This window comes from Gorilla gorilla, chromosome 3, assembly GCF_029281585.2.
Source record: "Gorilla gorilla gorilla isolate KB3781 chromosome 3, NHGRI_mGorGor1-v2.1_pri, whole genome shotgun sequence".
NCBI classification, from domain to species: Eukaryota; Metazoa; Chordata; class Mammalia; order Primates; family Hominidae; genus Gorilla; species Gorilla gorilla.
In genome coordinates this window covers 11,729,138-11,747,554 of record NC_073227.2, presented here as the reverse complement: position 1 = coordinate 11,747,554, position 18,417 = coordinate 11,729,138, and the positions used below count along the sequence as shown (strand labels likewise).

The following is an 18,417-nucleotide window of genomic DNA, read 5'->3' as shown; positions in this document are numbered from 1 at the left end:
GTAAAAACCAGGCTTCTTTTCCTCCTGCTTATCTGCATAAATTTTCAATAAATTTCTTGACAGCTGATAAATTTGACTATAAGCATAACTCTATTCTGAAATCGGCCTAGATAATTGCAGAACACATCCAGGAATCCCCTCAACAACTTTACTACACCCTGAGGTGAAATCTCATTGGAAAAACAAATAATAAATTCCAAGAGACATCAGACAATACCCAAAAGTACACCTTGGGGACTCATCTGTTCACGTTAATGGCAGACAGGGTGGCACAGATTCCCTGAAACTGGTTTAGTAATAAGATACCCAAAGGAGTCGACCTTCGTCCCCCAACCATCTGAAAGGCGACACGTAAGGGCTGCACGGGAGCCAGTTTTGTGTCACACTGTATTCCCTGCAGCTGTCAGCTTTCCCAACCTGACGGGGAGCTTCCATGGATAAAGCATGGAGCATATGATCTGGTTTTCTCAGAGCCTCTGGGCGGAATGCAAACATACAGCAGGTGCTCAATAAATCTTTATCAGCATAGAGTTCAATGGTTTGTCTGTTCTAGTGTTCTATTCTTGTTCATAAAACTGTCACTGTATTGAATCTTAAGAACTGGGAGAAAGGGGACCGGTTGATGAAAGGGGACCGGTTGATGAAAGGCAATCAGAACAAACATGAAACCAGAGCAGTCTTTGTTCTTACTAGAATGGAACAAATCAGGGCTCTGCCTTCCCTTGGGGTACCCCTGCCCCTCTGAGAGCCTGCTCCTCTCAGCCCCTGCTGCCCACAGCCATAGACCAGGGCTTCTCCCCAGACAGCCTCCTAGTGTCAAAGGAAAGGAAAAGAAGTTCCCAATGACTATTTCCTGAGGAGAGCAATGGCCCATTTAGACGGATTTTCTTCAGACAGGTTTTGTGAAAGAAACATCAAAGCATCAGACCAACGCAAAGCCCACCCCTTGATGCCTCTTTCATTAAAAGCAGACCCCAGGCCAGGCGCAGTGGCTCACGCCTGTAATCCCAGCATTTTGGGAGGCTGAGGCAGGCAGATCACGAGGTCAGGAGATTGAGACCATCCTGGCTAACACGGTGAAACCCCGTCTCTACTAAAAATACAAAAAATTAGCCGGGCATAGTGGTGGGTGCCTGTAGTCCCAGCTACTCGGGAGGCTGACACAGGAGAATGGCATGAACTCGGGAGGCGGAGCTTGCAGTGAGCTGAGATCACACCACTGCACTCCAGCCTGGGTGACAGAGCGAGACTCCATCTCAAAAAAAAAAAAAAAAAAAACAACAACAAAAAAAACAAGCAGATACCACCCCAATACCCACTGTGGAAAATCAGTGTTGACCGAGTGCCCTCAGTTCTCCTAGGGAAACAGACCCTTTCAGGTGAGTAACAGTGCTGACAGGATTAACAGATTTACGTCTAGAAGGAAATAGAGAAGTGCAATATTTCTAACTCAAAAATATTCCTACCCCACATAAGAAAGTAGCCCAAGATCACGGCTCAAAAATGACAGTTAAATTTTGACGATGAAAAGGCAGTTTCATCTGCAGTGATTTAACTGGGATGAATCTTGAGGAAAATGTGCATCATGAAGGGACAGGACTAGCCAGAATCTGGTGCCCACAGCAACTATAGGAGGATGGTAATGCAGTCAAGAGGGGAAGAGTGCAAATGCTTGTGCAGAGCCACACAGCTCCCACATGGACTCCAGGAGCACGGGTCTCAGTTACTGTCCTGCTAAATTCCATTCCTTTTTAAAGAGGTAAGCAAACCTGTTAGATAGCTTGAAACTGCAGATGATCAATTATGGTAATAATTGATAATCTGTTTAAACTAACTCTAGATTTTGCAAAAATGTTCCCCAAACAATAAATCTTAACTGTATCTCACAATTTAAATTCAAACTTATTTTGGATGGGAGGCAAGTGGATGGGACAAACCTTTGGAAATCCCTAACAGCCAACCCCAGGTTAGCCTTGAGTCCAGGGAGCTGGGGCAAGGATGCTGACTTGCTGAGGCTGGCTATGCCCCAGGCCTTGTGCACCAGCTAGGTGCATGAAAAAGATAAGCAGCAGCAACTGAAGAGGGAAACATGCAGACCACATTTCTTTAAAGTAGATTTCAGTGTCTTTTAGGGTAATTTGTACTAAATTAGGAAGAGGTATGATGGATGAAAGATAAAAGTGACAAACCTGATCTGAATCCAGAAGACAGTAATTAACCCGTAACTGAACCAGCTGCGCCAGCAAATCTAAAACCTGCTTCTGTAACTGCACACATGTGGTAGTCGTGTACTGTTTTAAAGCTTTTATAACAAGAGGTTCAAACAAACGAATGTGATTATGAATAGCATTCTATAAAAAAGAAAAAAAGAAAGAAAGAATCCATAAGTGAGCCTTCAACTAAAAGCTTCAAGCAAAATACCTGGAAAGTCTCAGCTCCAGCTTCCTCTCTAGCACTGACACGCCTGAGTTCACATGCCACAAACGGCACCATTTACCTTATCTGCACGGTTCTTTGTGACACTCGTGAGGTTTGTCTTCAACTGGGTAGACACTTTCTGGAGGACATCAAACCATCTGCCAAATGGGAATAAAAGGGAAGCAGAGAATGAGAATATCTTTAAATAATCTCCTCTGCACTCAGATGTACTCCTGCTCAAACCAATTTCACATTCACACGATCAGAACGTGTCAGACTGAGAAACAACTTGAAAGGCCACTCAGTGTGGCAGCATTGTCCTCTTCAGATAATGACACTCTATTTAGAGTTTACAGCTGCCTGACAGCCATCAAGTCTCCTCACCCGTAGAAGGCTACTCAAGTCCGAGCTTTTTTCTGCTACAGGAAACTGACTATTCAGCCCAGTCTTAAGTGAGATTTGAGAGAAAGGTGAAGGTCATTTAAAAGATCAGTAATTTAGAAGAAATCACATGATTTTTTTTGAGGACAAGCCTTTAAAATATTTACATCAATGATATCCCTTCTAAGAAACATATATGAAATTAACCCAAACATGCACACACTCACATGCTTATTAATACCCCAAATGGTTACAGAAAGCATTGAAACAGGAGACTTACTCCTGAAACTCCAATATATAGTAAGTACATCACTAACATACAGCCTGGAACATGGGTATTTTCCTTGACTCCTGACTCTAGTGTTTTAATTGTAGCTATTTAATCACTAAATTTATAAAAGGAAAAACAAGGGATTCTATTATTGCTACTATACAGATTAGCAACTCAAATACCTGTTCATACTTAAGGCAATTTAAGAAGTCCTGTATTCTAGGCATTAAAAACACAAACATAAATTTAAGTGAAAAAAGGCCGGGCGCGGTGGCTCATGCCTGTAATCCCAGCACTTTGGGAGGCCAAGATGGGCGGATCACGAGGTCAGGAGATCGAGACCATCCTGGCTAACATGGTGAAACCCCGTCTCTACTAAAAATACAAAAAAAAGTTAGCCGGGCGTGATGGCAGGTGCCTGTAGTCCCAGCTACTCGGGAGGCTGAGGCAGGAGAATGGCATGAACCCAGGATGCAGAGCTTGCAGTGAGGTGAGATTGCACCACTGCACTCCAGCCTGGGCGACAGAGCAAGACTCCGTCTCAAAAAAAAAAAAAAAAAAATTTAAGTGAAAAGAGACTTCTAGTCATAAAGTTGACAAAACACAAGGTAATATATCCAAGATGCTTCTATGACCTTCACACACCTCTGAACACCAGCACTACTGTGCTGCAATGAAGCTGTTCTTTCATCCTTGTTACGGGCCTGAAAAGTGCCACCAACACATGCCACACCACTCTACAGGTCCTGTGCTTTGAATGGGTGGGGACATTATGAACTGCATTCTGGTTTGCTGACACACTTTGGCAATGAGAGCTGGCTGCTTCTCAGCCCACTCAGTGTTCCTCCTCCTCTACCCCCACCTCTGAGATGTGTAAGTCCCAAGCCCATCTCACTCACTGGCCACACACTTCTTGGAAGGCCGGGCTATGCCTTAAATCATCTTTGCATCAACCATATCTCCTAGAGTTCTTTGAATACAGCAGACTATTAGAAGATGTTCGCTAACATTTTTCGTTTTTATTCTTTTACAAAGTATTTCCTGCTTGCTCTTTCGTGCTTCCACCAACGACAGCATTCTTGCCACAACTGTTACCCCGAGGTGTCGTGCTCCTGCTCCGCCTGCACCATGTTCCTCAGGCTGGCGTCAGCGAGGGCCTGGGTGAAGTGGGTGTACGGGGCCATGAAGCAGTAGTGGTACAAGCCTGGCCTCACACTGGAGGAGCCAAGGCGCTGTGCTCGGCCTTGTGACTTGCTGGGGTTGGAAGATAAGCCATCAAACTGGGAGGCCAAGTTTGTCCCAAAGAGAGTCTTCAACAACTACAGTGAAAAAAATGAGGCATCAACAACGTGGCGTGAACAACACTTTTAAGAATCTCCCACACAAATATCAAATCCATCTGTAAATAACTGGATATGTTAGCAAAGATTCACAGTGTGAAATTCTTCCTGTGAATCACTATTAATACCTCATGAGATATTGTATGAAGTGCTGATTGTACCTTAAATAGGCGTTTTGGGTTTCCTCGCAATTCTAAATGAGATTGAGCATTCTAAACAGAAACTCCGAGGGACTGGAAGTTAACTAGCGAGGTTGCAGAGGAGCTTCTGATGTCCTCTGCCCTCCACAGTGACAGACCTCGTCCTCCTGGGGAGTGAAGGGAAGGATGGCCTCTTGGCTCAATCATGGAGTGAGCCGAAAAGTGCTACGCTGGACCCCACAATCCTCCCAGCTGATTATGCCACCAGCACCTGCCTCTTAAGGAGTAGCAGCGTTTTGTCGTCATACCCGAAAGTCTTAACAGAACAGGAAAAGAATGAAGCTCTTACTTGTTGAACACAAACAGTTGCCATCATTGGTTCTCGACTAAAGCAGGATTTCAGGTATCCTAGGATCTCTTCAACACACTGTGGAAAGACAAGTGAGACATTAAGTGACTCAGAGATGACCCATTATTGTACGAATCCTAGACAGAAATCAAAGGTACAAGATAACTTCCATTTAAATCGTGTAAATAGTAGAGGAAAATCAGAGGAAAGGTTTCAATTTCTTATTTTGAACAGTCAGTAAAAAGTCTTGAAATCCAAGTTATATACATTACAACCATTCTTTCATGCATCTATGTATCTGTTCATTCACTCATTAATTCAATAAACTGTTATCAAGTACCTATTGTCTACTAGGTATCCAGTCCTGTTCGCAGGGCAGGAATTCAGAAGTGTGCAAAGCGGCTAAGAGCCCTGCATCTGTAGAGCCCCTGAATATGTTCAGTGAACACAACTATGATACAGCAATGTGTGATTTACCACAAATTAGTCCTAGAATTGTCTTATAATAATCTGCAAAAATGACCAAATAACTACCTTAATGTTACTATTCTCACAAGCATTTTTATCAACATCTATAACGAGATGTACAGCACCCAATGTCCTTTTCAAGAATCAAGAAGGGGCTGGGAGCGGTGGCTCACGCCTGTAATCCCAGCATTTTGGGAGGCCGAGGCAGGTGCATCACTTGAGGTCAGGAGTTCGAGACCAGCCTGACCAATATAGTGAAACCCCATCTCTACTAAAAATGCAAAATTAGCCAGGCGTGGTGGCGCACACCTGTAATCTCAGCTACTTGAGAGGTTGAGGCAGGAGAATCGCTTGAACCACGGAGGCAGAGGTTACAGTGAGCCGAGATAGCGCCATTGCACTGGAGTTGTTACCTGGGCAACAAGAGCGAAAGTCCATCTCAAAAAAAAAAAAAAGAATCAAGAAAGAAGACGCTAACTCGAAGAGCGCCACCATTCTGAATGCCTAGATAGCTAGGCATTCAGAATGCACAGACTTTCACCACTGCCTGGCTAATCACGAACCGGTTTCCATCAGCTGCTAAAAGCCAACACCAATTAGACTGAAAATGCCTCTCTCTCCACTTGTTTAACAAAATATCCTCTACTAATAAGCAATAGATTCTTGTTGGTTTCAAATACTCAAGGGCCACACATTTTTAAAATTCTGATATGCTCAAATTATATTCTAAATGTTTAAGGTTGTTCTTGTTGGAATTGAATTTGTCACACACCACTTTTTGTTTTTACTAGCTCCCAGCAGATACCCAATACATGTTAACTGAAAAAATTACAAATAGAACCTGTGAATCACTATTTGTCTAACAAAGGACTTTAACAAATGTGTATGGAATGCTTGATGTGCACCAGAAACTGAAGCCCTGGAAAAGGTGAGAAAGCATGCTGTTTCTGGCCTTTCAAGAGCTCCCCAAGTACCAGGGAACCAGGGCTCTGCTACAAATACTAATATCCAATATAATAGAGTGAGACTTCCACTACTGAGCACAATGAGGGTGAGGGACTGGGTTTACCCTCCTGCCTGAGACAACCAAAGCAAACCAAAAAACAAAACAGACAAAACCCAGAGTCCTCAAGATACTGGACATCAGCAATGAAGGACAGTGATCCCTGGGAGACGAGAGACTAAGTCAGCCCTATGGCTGCCCCAACTCACTGCTTTGAGAGAGTTCCTAGGCTGTGGCACAAGGAGGAGGGACAGGCAACCCTCTCAATTGAAGAGGTGCTGAGAATCTAAGGAGACCAAGACAGCCACAGTTCATAAGACAGATCACCAGAGAAGAGAAAACAAGACAGAGAGAGCTCTGGAGATCTGGGGAAGGTCCCTCTCGAGTACTCAGCAGAGATATGTGTGTGAGAAAACTCCCTGAGGCCAGGGAGAGAAGCATTGGAAAGGATTAGAAGGAGCAGTGCTCAGCGCTCACACAGGGCTAGAAAGTCACTGTTCTCAGCAGGCAGACTGGAAAACCCAAACTTTCTGGTTCATTAGGTAGAGTACTCAGGATGGTCTTGCCTCCTAAGCATGGTACCTAATTATTCCTAAAGAGGAATAATTAGTCCAAAAAAAAAAATTAGTCCTAAACTAAGCACTGCTCCAACCCATCTGACAAATTATAAAGCAAGACCCAAAAGAGTAAACCATCTACATGTAACTCAACTAACCTCAGAACAAAGCTCACGAAGATCTATGGGAACACAAAAATATATAGCATCCAACAAAGTAAAATTCACAATGTTGGGCATCCAATCAAAAATTGGCAGCCATGCAAAGAGGCAGGAAAATACAATCCAAAACGAGGAGTATCAATCAACCAATGAAAAACACCAAGAACTGGGAAGTTATTAGAAGATCTTAGAACTAGCAGAGAAGGATATTAAAACAGTTATTACAATTGTGTTCACAAAGCTAAACAGAAACACAGGGAGACATTTTTAAAACACATAAATCAAACTTCTAGAGATAAAAACACAATTATTGATATACACTGAACAGGGGCCAGACACAGTGGCTCATGCCTATAATCCCAACACTTTGGGAGACTGAGGCGGATGAATCACCTGAGGTCAGGAGTTCAAGGCCAGTTTGGCCAACATGGTGAAACCCCATCTCTAATAAAAATACACAAATTAGCCGGGTGTGGTGGCACGTGCCTGTAGTCCCAGCTACTCAGGAGGCTGAGGCAGAAGAATTGCTTGAGCCTGGGAGGTGGAGGTTGCAGTGAGCCGATATCGCACCACTAAACTCCAGCCTGGGCAACAGAGTGAGACTGTTTCAAAAACAAAAAAAAAATACGCTGGACAGGATTAACAACAGATTAACAGATTAACAACAGATTAGACACTGTAGAAGAAAAGATTAGAGAACTTGAAAACACAATAATAGAAACTATACAAAACAGAAAACACATAAAACAATCAAACACTGAAAAGAGCATCAGTAAGCTATGAGACAACACTAAGCAATCATTCAGGAAATCACAGCACCTTTAAGAGAGGGAAAAAAGGAGGCAGACAGGGCAGAAAAAAAATCTTTGAAGAAATAATGGCCTAGCCGGGTGCAGTGGCTCACGCCTGTAATCCCAGCACTTTGGGAGGACCAGGCAGGCGGAGCACGAGGTCAGGAGATCGAGACCATCCTGGCTAACACAGTGAAACCTCGTCTCTACTAAAAATACAAAAAATTAGCCAGGCGTGGTGGCAGGCGCCTGTAGTCCCAGCTACTCGGGAGGCTGAGGCAGGAGAATGGCGTGAACCCAGGAGGCAGAGCTTGCAGTGAGCCAAGATAGTGTCACTGCACTCCAACCTGGGCGATAGAGCGAGACATTGTCTCAAAAAAAAAAAAAAAAAAAAAAAGAAAGAAAGAAATAATGGCCTAAAATTTTCCAAACTTTAAAAATACTATGAAGCCACAGACCCAAGCTCAATAAAACCAGGCACAAGAAACACAAGATATAAAAAAACTACATCAGGGCATATCATTACCAAATCACCCAAAACAGACAGTATAAAGTCTGTCACCCATGCTGGAGTGCAGTGGCATGATCATGGATGGCTCTTTGCAGCCTCAACCTCCCAAGGCTCAAGCAATCCTCCCACCTCAGCCCCGAGTAGCTGGAACCACAGACGCATGCCACTGCGGCCAACTATTTTTGTTTTTGTTTTTGTAGAGACAGTTTCCCGATTTGCAGATAAAGTCTTAAACCAGACAAAACATATAAAATGGAACAGTAAGGAGTTACATGAAAAATCGTCTATAATATAACGCAAAAGAAAAATCCAACACATAATACACTTCAATTATGTATAAAAATGAGTATGGAATAAATAAGGATTAGAAGACAAGAAAAAACATTACCTGTCAAGAATGTGGAATTATTATTTTTTATTCCTAGTGTTGTTATTTAGAAAAAGAAAATGATTCTATTTTAATTCTAAGGTCTCTGTGCCTTTAAATCCTGGAACTAGGTAAACTCACAGAAGTCTGAAGAAAACCTGCTCATACCCATCGCCACATCAAGCTCACCTCTCCAGCTACACTTGTGCTCAGACCTCAACACCCAGCCCCGCACACATGCAGAGGCCTATGCATGTCGGTGCAGGGGCTCTGACGCCTTCACCTAAGCAAGGTCACAGATAAGGCTCAATAGTTTGTATATCTCAAGCCTGGCCTGACAATCTAAGCATCTGGTTATCTTTCCAGCTATCTCAGAACTGCTGTGTGGCAGTAAGAGATCTGAAACCTTGCCATGCTGTGAGTCAGTGAGGGAGATTCCTCAAAACAGTCAGGGGCCAAGTGCAAACAAGAACCTGTGAAAGCTTCTACCCTACATATCCCCCTCTAAAAGACCACAGATAAAAACTCAACAATTAAGCAGGTGAGGCTTCCAAAGTACAAACAAAAGGATATGCGAGAAAGCTAAAATGGGCCTCTGTCTTGAAACAGCAAAAAAGATGAACTTAGAAAAACGAAAAAGGAGAGGTGAGTAAATCTACCTTTAACTGTAAAGACACAGGCCAGAGAATAAGATGCTTAATTATCCAGTTATTCTTATGCCAAATGTAAAAATTTTCAGAGATGAGCTTATTATCTTTACGTACCTTTAAAAATATATACATACACACACAACCATATGGCTGATTTCAAGAATATAAAGATCAACATCAATCTTCATTAAATTGTGACTTGTTAATAATTTACTTTTATTATTTGGATAAGGCAGCATTTGATACATTCACTGACTGTAATTGAAAAACAGCCATTTCTATATATGACAGTCATAATAATAAGGTTAAAAAAAACCCCACACACAAAAAAGAAAATCTTACTATTTAAAGAATCCCAGTTAGATGATTTTTATTTCAGTATATCTCACGTTCAAACTTAAAACATGTAGTATTTTCCATTTTGCTAAAATGTGTTATACATGGAGACTCCTCGCCACTAAAAACTACTTATTAAGCACAGTGGTTTAGGGCAAAGAGAGGGAGATCTGAAAATATTGCTGGGCGTGGCGGCTGACGCCTGTGATCCCAGCACTCTAGGAGGCTGAGGTGGGTGGATCACAAGGTCAGGAGTTCGAGACTAACCTGGCCAATGTGGTGAAACCCCATCTCCACTAAAAATACAAAAAATTAGCCAGGCATGGTGGCAGGTGCCTGTAATCCCAGCTACTCCGGAGGCTGAGGTAGGAGAACCGCTTGAACCCAGGAGGCAAAGGTTGCAGTGGGCCGAGATTGTGCCGATGCACTTCAGCCTGGGCGACAGAGCAAGACTCCACCTCAAAAAACAAGGGATGCTTCCAAAATGGCCGAATAGGAACAGCTCCAGTCTACAGCTCCCAGTGAGATCGACACAGAAGACAGGTGATTTCTGCATTTCCAACTGAGGTACCTAGTTCATCTCACTGGGACTTGCTGGACAGTGGGTGCAGCCCACGGAGGGCAAGCCGAAGCAGGGCGGGGCGTTGCCTCACCTGGGAAGCACAGGGGGTCGGGGGACTTCTCTTTCCAAGCCAAAGGAAGCCATGAGTGACTGTACCTGAAGGAGCGGTACACTCCTGCCCAAATACTGCACTTTTCCCACAGTCTTCACAACCAGCAGACCAGGAGATCCTCTCCAGTGCCTGGCTCAGCGGGTCCCACACCCACGGGGCCTTGCTCACTGCTAGCGCAGCACTCTGAAATCGACCTGGGATGCACGAGCTTGGCCGGGGGAGGGGTGTCCACCACTGCTGAGGCTAGAGTAGGTGGTTCTATGCTCACAGTGTAAACAAAGAAGCAGGGAAGCTCGAACTGGGCAGAGCCCACTGCAGCTCAGCAAGGCCTACTGCCTCTCTAGATTCCACCTCTGGGGGAAGGGCACATCTGAACAAAAGGCAGCAGACAGCTTCTCCAGAGTTAAACATACGTGCCTGACAGCTCTGAAGAGAGCAGTGGTTCTCCTGGTACAGCATTCAAGCTCCGATAACAAACAGACTGCCTCAAGTGGGTCCCTGACCCCCATGTAGCCTGACTGGGAGACACCTCCCAGTAGGGGCCAACAAACACCTCATACAGGCAGACACCTTCGTGTTCTGGGACGATGTTTCCAGAGGAAGGATCAGGCAGCAATATTTGCTGTTCTGCAGCCTCCGCTGGTGATGACCAGGCAAACAGGGCCTGGAGTGGACCTCCAGCAAAATCCAACACACCTGCAGCTGAGGGGCCTGTCTGTTAGAAGGAAAACTAACAAACAGAAAGGAATAGCATCACATCAACAAAAAGGACACCCACACCAAAACCCCATCGATAGGTCACCAACATCAAAGACCAAAGGTAGATAAAACCACAATGATGGGGAGAAACCAGAGCAGAAAGGCTGAAAATTCCAAAAACCAGAACACCTCTTCTCCTCCAAAGGATCACAACTCCTCACCAGCAAGGGAACAAAACTGGATAGAGAATGAGTTTGATGAACTGACAGAAGTAGGCTTCAGAAGGTCGGTAATAACAAACTTCTCCGAGCTAAAGGAGCATGTTCTAACCCATCACAAGGAAGCTAAAAACCTTGAAAAAATGTTAGACTAATGGCTAGAACAACCAGTGTAGACAAGAGCTTAAATGACCTGATGGAGCTAAAAACCACAGAACGAGAATTTTGTGAAGTATACACAAGCTTCAACAGCCGATTCAATCAAGCAGAAGAAAGGATATCAGTGATTGAAGATCAAATTAATGAAATAAAGCGAGAAGACAAGATTAGAGAAAAAGGAGTGAAAAGAAATGAACCAAGCCTCCAAGAAATATGGGACTATGTGAAAAGACCAAATCTACGTTTGATTGGTGTACCTGAAAGTGATGGGGAGAATTGAACCAAGTTAGAAAACACTCTTCGGGATATTATCCAGGAGAACTTCCCCAACCTAGCAAGGCAGACCAACATTCAAATTCAGGAAATACAGAGAACACCACAAAGATACTCCTCGAGAAGAGCAACCCCAAGACACATAATCATCAGATCCACCAAGATTGAAATGAAGGAAAAGGGCAGCCAGAGAGAAAGGTCGGGTTACCCACAAAGGGAAGCCCATCAGACTAAGAGCGGATCTCTCTGCAGAAATCCTACAAGCCAGAAAAGAGTGAGAGCCAATATTCAACATTCTTTAAAAAAAGTATTTTCAACCCAGAATTTCATATCCAGCCAAACTAAGCTTCATAAATGAACGAAAAATAAAATCCTTTACAGACAAGCAAATGCAAAGAGATTTTGTCACCACCAGGCCTGCCTTACAAGAGCTCCTGAAGGAAGCACTAAACATGGAAAGGAACAACCAGTACCAGCCACTGCAAAAACATGCCAAATTGTAAAGACTACTGATGCTATGAAGAAACTGCATCAGTTAACGGGCAAAATAACCAGCTAGCATCATAATGACAGGATCAAATTCACACATAGCAATATTAACCTTAAATGTAAATGGGCTAAATGCCCCAATTAAAAGACACAGACTGGCAAATTGGATAAAGAGTCAAGACCCATCGGTGTGCTGTATTCAGGAGACCCATCTCACATGCAAAGACACTCATAGGCTCAAAATAAAGGGATGGAGGAAGATCTACCAAGCAAATGGAAAGCAAAAAAAAAGCAGGGATTGCAATCCTAGTCTCTGATAAAACAGACTTTAAATCAACAAAGATCAAAGGAGACAAAGAAGGCCATTACATAATGGTAAAGGGATCAATTCAACAAGAAGAGCTAACTATCCGAAATATACATGCACCCAATACAGGAGCACCCAGATTCATGAAGCAAGTTCTTAGAGACCTACAAAGAGACTCCCACCCAGTAATAGTGGGAGACTTTAACACCCCACTGTCAATATTAGGCAGATCAATGAGCCAGAAAATTAACAAGGATATCCAGGACTTGAACTCAGCTCTGGACCAAGCAGACCTAACAGACATCTACAGAACTCTGCACCCCAAATCAACAGAACATACATTCTTCTCAGCACCACATTGCACTTATTCTAAAACTGACCACATAGTTGGAAGTAAAACACTCCTCAGCAAATGTAAAAGAACAGAAATCACAACAAACTGTCTGTCAGACCACAGTGCAATCAAATTAGAACTCAGGATTGACAATCTCACTCAAAACCACACAACTACATGGAAACTGAACAACCTGCTCTTGAATGACTACCGGGTAAATAACGAAATGAAGGCAGAAATAAAAATTTTCTTTGAAACCAATGAGAACAAAGACACAACGTACCAGAATCTCTGGGACACATTTAAAGCAGCGTGTAGAGGGAAATTTATAGCACTAAATGCCCACAAGAGAAAGCAGGGAAGATCTAAAATTGACACCCTAACATCACAATTAAAAGAACTAGAGAAGCAAGAGCAAACAAATTCAAAAGCTAGCAGAAGACAAAAAATAACTAAGATCAGAGCAGAACTGAAGGAGACAGAGACACAAAAAAACCCTTCAAAAAAATCAGTGAATCCAGGTGCTGGTTTTTTGAAAAGATCAATAAAATAGGTAGACCACTAGCAAGACTAATAAAGAAGAAAAGAGAGAAGAATCAAATAGACTCAATAAAAAATGATAAAGGGGATATCACCACCAATCCCACAGAAATACAAACTACCATCAGAGAATACTATAAACATCTCTACCCAAATAAACTAGAAAATCTAGAAGAAATGGATAAATTCCTGGACACATACACCCTCCCAAGACTAAACCAGAAAAAAGCTGAATCTCTGAATAGACCGATAACAGGTTCTAAACTTGAGGCAGTAGTTAATAGCCTACTAACCAAAAAAAGTCCAGGATGGATTCACAGCCGAATTCTACCAGAGGTACAAAGAGGAGCTGGTACCATTCCTTCTGAAACTATTCCAATCAACAGAAAAAGAGAGAATCCTCCCTAACTCATTTTATGAGGCCAGCATCATCCTGATACCAAAGCCTGGCAGAGACACAACAAAAAAAGAATTTTAGGCCAATATCCCTGATGAACATCAATGTGAAAATCCTCAATAAAATATTGGCAAACTGAATCCAGCAGCACATCAAAAAGCTTATCTACCACAATCAAGTCAGCTTCATCCCTGGAATGCAAGGCTGGTTCAACATACGCAAATCAATAAACATAATCCATCACATAAACAGAACCAACAACAAAAACCATATGATTATCTCAACAGATGCAGAAAAGGCCTTTGACAAAATTCAACAGCCTTTCATGCTAAAAACTCTCAATAAACTAGGTATCGATGGAACGTATCTCAACATAGTAAGAGCTATTTATGACAAACCCACAGCTAATATCATACTGAATGGGCAAAAACTGGAAGCATTCCCTTCGAAAACCGGCATAAGACAAGGATGCCCTCTCTCACCACTCCTATTCAACATAGTATTGGAAGTTCTGGCCAGCGCAATCAGGCAAGAGAAAGCAATAAAGGGTATTCAAATAGGAAGAGAGGAAGTCAAATTGTCTCTGTTTGCAGATGACATGATTGTGTATTTAGAAAACCCTATTGGTTCAGCTCAAAATCTCCTTAAGCTGATTAGCAACTTCAGCAAAGTCTCAGGATACAAAATCAATGTGCAAAAATCACAAGCATTCCTATACACCAATAACAGACAAACAGAGAGCCAAATCATGAGTGAACTCCCATTCACAAATGCTACTAAGGGAATGAAACACCTAGGAATACAACTTACAAGGGATGTGAAGGACCTCTGCAAGGAGAACTACAAACCACTGCTCCAGGAAATAAGAGAGGACACAAACAAATAGAAAAACATTCCATGTTCATGGATAGGACGAATCAATATCGTGAAAATGGCCTTGCTGCCCAAAGTAATTTATAGATTCAATGCTATCCCCCCATCAAGCTATCACTGACTTTCTTCACAGAATTGGAAAAAACTATTTTAAACTTCATATGGAACCAAAAAAGAGCCTGCATAGCCAAGACAATCCTGGGCTAGAAGAACAAAACTGGAGGCATCACACTACCTGACTTCAAACTATACTACAAGGCTACAGTAACCAAAACAGCATGGTACCGGTACCAAAACAGATATATAGACCAATGGAACAGAACAGAGGCCTCAGAAATAACACCACACATCTACGATCATCTGATCTTTGACAAACCTGACACACATAAGCAATGGGGAAAAGATTCCCTATTTAATAAATGGTGTTGGGAAAACTGGCTAGCCACATGCAGAAAACTGAAACTGGACCCCTTCCTTACACCTTATACAAAAATCAACTCAAGATGGATCAAAGACTTAAACATAAGACCTAGGACCATAAAAATCCTAGAAGAAAACCTGGGCCATAACATTCAGGACATAGGCATGGGCAAAGACTTCATGTCTAAAACACCAAAAGCAATGGCAACAAAAGCCAAAATTGACAAACGGGATCTAATTAAACTAAAGAGCTTCTGCACAGCAGAAGAAACTATCATCAGAGTGAATAGGCAACCTACAGAATGGGATAAAATTTTTGCAATCTATCCATCTGACAAAGGACTAACATCCAGAATCTACAAAGAACTTAAACAAATTTACGAAAAAAAAGCAAACAACCCCATCAAAAAATGGACAAAGGATATGAACAGACACTTCGCAAAAGAAGACATCTATGCAGCCAATAGACATACGAAAAAATGCTCATCACCACTGGTCATCAGAGAGATGCAGATCAAAATCACAATGAGATACCATCTCATGCCAGTTAGAATGGCGATCGTTAAAAAGTCACGAAACAACAGATGCTGGAGAGGTTGTGGAAAAACAAGAACACTTTTACACTGTTGGTGGGAGTGTAAATTAGTTCAACCACTGTGGAAGACAGTGTGGCGATTCCTCAAAGGTCTAGAACTAGAAATACCATTTGACCCAGCAATCCCATTACTGGGCATATACCCAAAGGATTATAAATCATTCTACGATAAAGACACATGCACATGTATGTTTATTGTGGCACTAGTCACAATAGCAAAGACTTGGAACCAACCCAAATGTCCATCAATGATAGACTGGATTAAGAAAATGTGGCACATATACACCATGGAATACTATACAACCATAAAAAAGGATGAGTTCATGTCCTTTGCAGGCACATGGATGAAGCTGGAAACCATCATTCTCAGCAAACTATCACAAGATCAGAAAACCAAACACCACATGTTCTCACTCATAAGTGGAAATTGAACAATGAGAACACATGGGCACAGGGAGGAGAACATCACACACCGGGGCCCATGGGGAGTGAGGGGACTGGGGGAGGGATAACATTAGGAGAAATACCTAATGTAGGTGATGGGTTGATGGGTGCAGCAAACCATCATGGCACGTGTATACCTATGTAACAAAACTGCACATTCTGCACATGTAACCCAGAACTTAAAGTATAATAAATAAATAAATAAATAAATAAAAATAAAACTGAAATTAGCCACCAAAAAAAAGAAAAAGAAAATCTACGAGACTTTTAACTCAGGCTCTGCCACTGACTTTCTGTGAGATAAGTCAGAGACTATCTCTGTCAGAGAATATGACTGTCAACCCCAGCTCTGTTACTTCCTCAGGCACAAAAGAGCAAGTCACACCTCCCGCCCCGCCCCCTTACCCGTCTGTTTTGCCCCTTTCCACTTGAAAAGGTCAAGTTAAGAAATAAAGGACTCTACAAACACATTTTGAAACCCACTAATTTTCTAAACTAAACTGGGTTTAGCTAATACATGATAACAGACAAAAATAGAATACAAATAGAACCTTCCCCCTAAACTTCATGGCTAAGGCAGAGTCAGACTCAGGTCCTGTGATGCAAGCACGTGGGGGAGGGAGGAGTCTCCCGGAGGCACCCTGGAGAACCAGGCTCCATCCTAGATGAACTCAGCCCAGAAGACGCACATCAAGCGTGCCAGCCACAACCCAAGGAGAAAAAACAAGACACAAACCTTCCCAATGTCCTGCAGTGTGGCCAGCTCTAGTATCTGAGAAAGAACATCCAAGGCTGAGCGGAGAAACCCTCCAAACTTTTCCGTGCTGTTCTGAAGATCCAAGGTGACCTTGGGAAGGTGAAGGAGAGAACACACGGTTACTGGCCCTGTCACGATCTCATAATGTACAACCAAAGACACAAACATCGACGGCTGCAGCAGATGCCTCCACTGTGCGGCGCCGTACACTCACCTTGCAGGGTGTGTCTGCGTGTTTGTTGTCAGCACTGGGAAAATATTTTGGAAAGAAATTCCTTTCAGATAGCTATACAAAAACTACTCTTTCAAAGGCTTTCAGGTTACACTGGCGCTACTGGAAGAAATAATTCCTAACTTTCTTTCATAATGAGAAAAAAAGGGTTAAATGTCCATCATAATCAGTATCTGGTATGTGGTATATCAAAAAATAGAAAATACTAAGTCCTATTCCTTATACACTAGGATCCCTGGGAGAAATCACTGTCAAATTCACATAGGGTTGGTTCAATTTGGATACAATAAAATATTAAATCAGGTGTAAGATATGTTAAGATTCTAAAGGATTTCATGTAATTAAATTATACAGCAATTCTATTTTACAGACTCAGAGAATGGGTCAGGACCAAAGACATCATGCATAACAAGAAAGGTAAGGAGAGACTGACTAGGAAAATAAATATTGGTAAAACACTGCCTCAGAAAAGAAGGTGCTCAGTGAACATAAATCTAAGAACCCTTGTGAAAGAGAAGCGTTCTCTGGGCAAAGTCAGAAGCAGGCAAGAGACAGACAGAGAAACTGAAAATGTGAGTGGATCTAAATACCATGACTACGCTAGTCAACCTGGGTGTGCCCTAAGGCCAGCCAAAGGAAAGAAAAATCCAGCAGTGACACCACTGAGGACCCTCAGTGACACCACTGAGGAACGAGGTGATGTGGTGATGTCATGTGAGATGAAGAGCCCAGGGAAGAAAGGGTTCTCCTCCAATGTGCACAGCAATCTGACCTCTCCTGGACAACAGGTAAGTGGGAGGGAAAAGAAGGCACGGAATTCTGGAAAGAGAAGTTCACCGTGGGAAGTTCTACCTCTCAAAGAAGGGAAAAGAGGTCATGAGATGAGAATTAAGATGAAAAAGCTTCCAGGTCTTCAGAAGAGCTGCAAAAGTTCTGTGGAGACTCGAAACCAAAGCAAGAAACCAGGGAAGACAAAAGGAATCAGAGGAGAGCAGGAAGGGCCACACAAGAAATGGGGAGTGGAGACGCTGAGCAACTCAGCAGAAGGAACCAAGGAAACCAGAGGCAATACTCAAAGATCCAGCAAGACACGCCAGGCACTCCAAACACACTTCAGCTGAGAAGCTGCGCAGCAGGAGCTGACCACGGGGATGACAGAGCAAAGGAAACAGGAGTCCAAGATGCCAGGGAGGCCAGAATTACAGCAGAACATGCTGGAGTTCAGGGTACTCAGGAAGGAAAATGATAAACAGACAGCAAGCA

The 18,417-nt window shown here is 42.8% G+C and overlaps 1 protein-coding gene across 3 annotated transcripts in view; it reads right to left on the bottom strand.

Moving 5' to 3' along the window:
• HTT (huntingtin) overlaps window positions 1-18,417 on the bottom strand; it is a 167,111-nt gene that overhangs the window by 63,878 nt on the left and 84,816 nt on the right. For all 3 annotated transcript variants that reach the window (XM_031010011.3, XM_055384412.2, XM_063705026.1), the window contains 5 exons: window positions 16,902-17,012; window positions 4,900-4,977; window positions 4,166-4,389; window positions 2,498-2,576; window positions 2,190-2,351 (listed from right to left, as the gene is read on the bottom strand). In XM_031010011.3, the coding sequence (XP_030865871.3) occupies window positions 2,190-2,351; window positions 2,498-2,576; window positions 4,166-4,389; window positions 4,900-4,977; window positions 16,902-17,012 (654 nt within the window). The remainder of the gene's footprint in view (window positions 1-2,189; window positions 2,352-2,497; window positions 2,577-4,165; window positions 4,390-4,899; window positions 4,978-16,901; window positions 17,013-18,417) is intronic.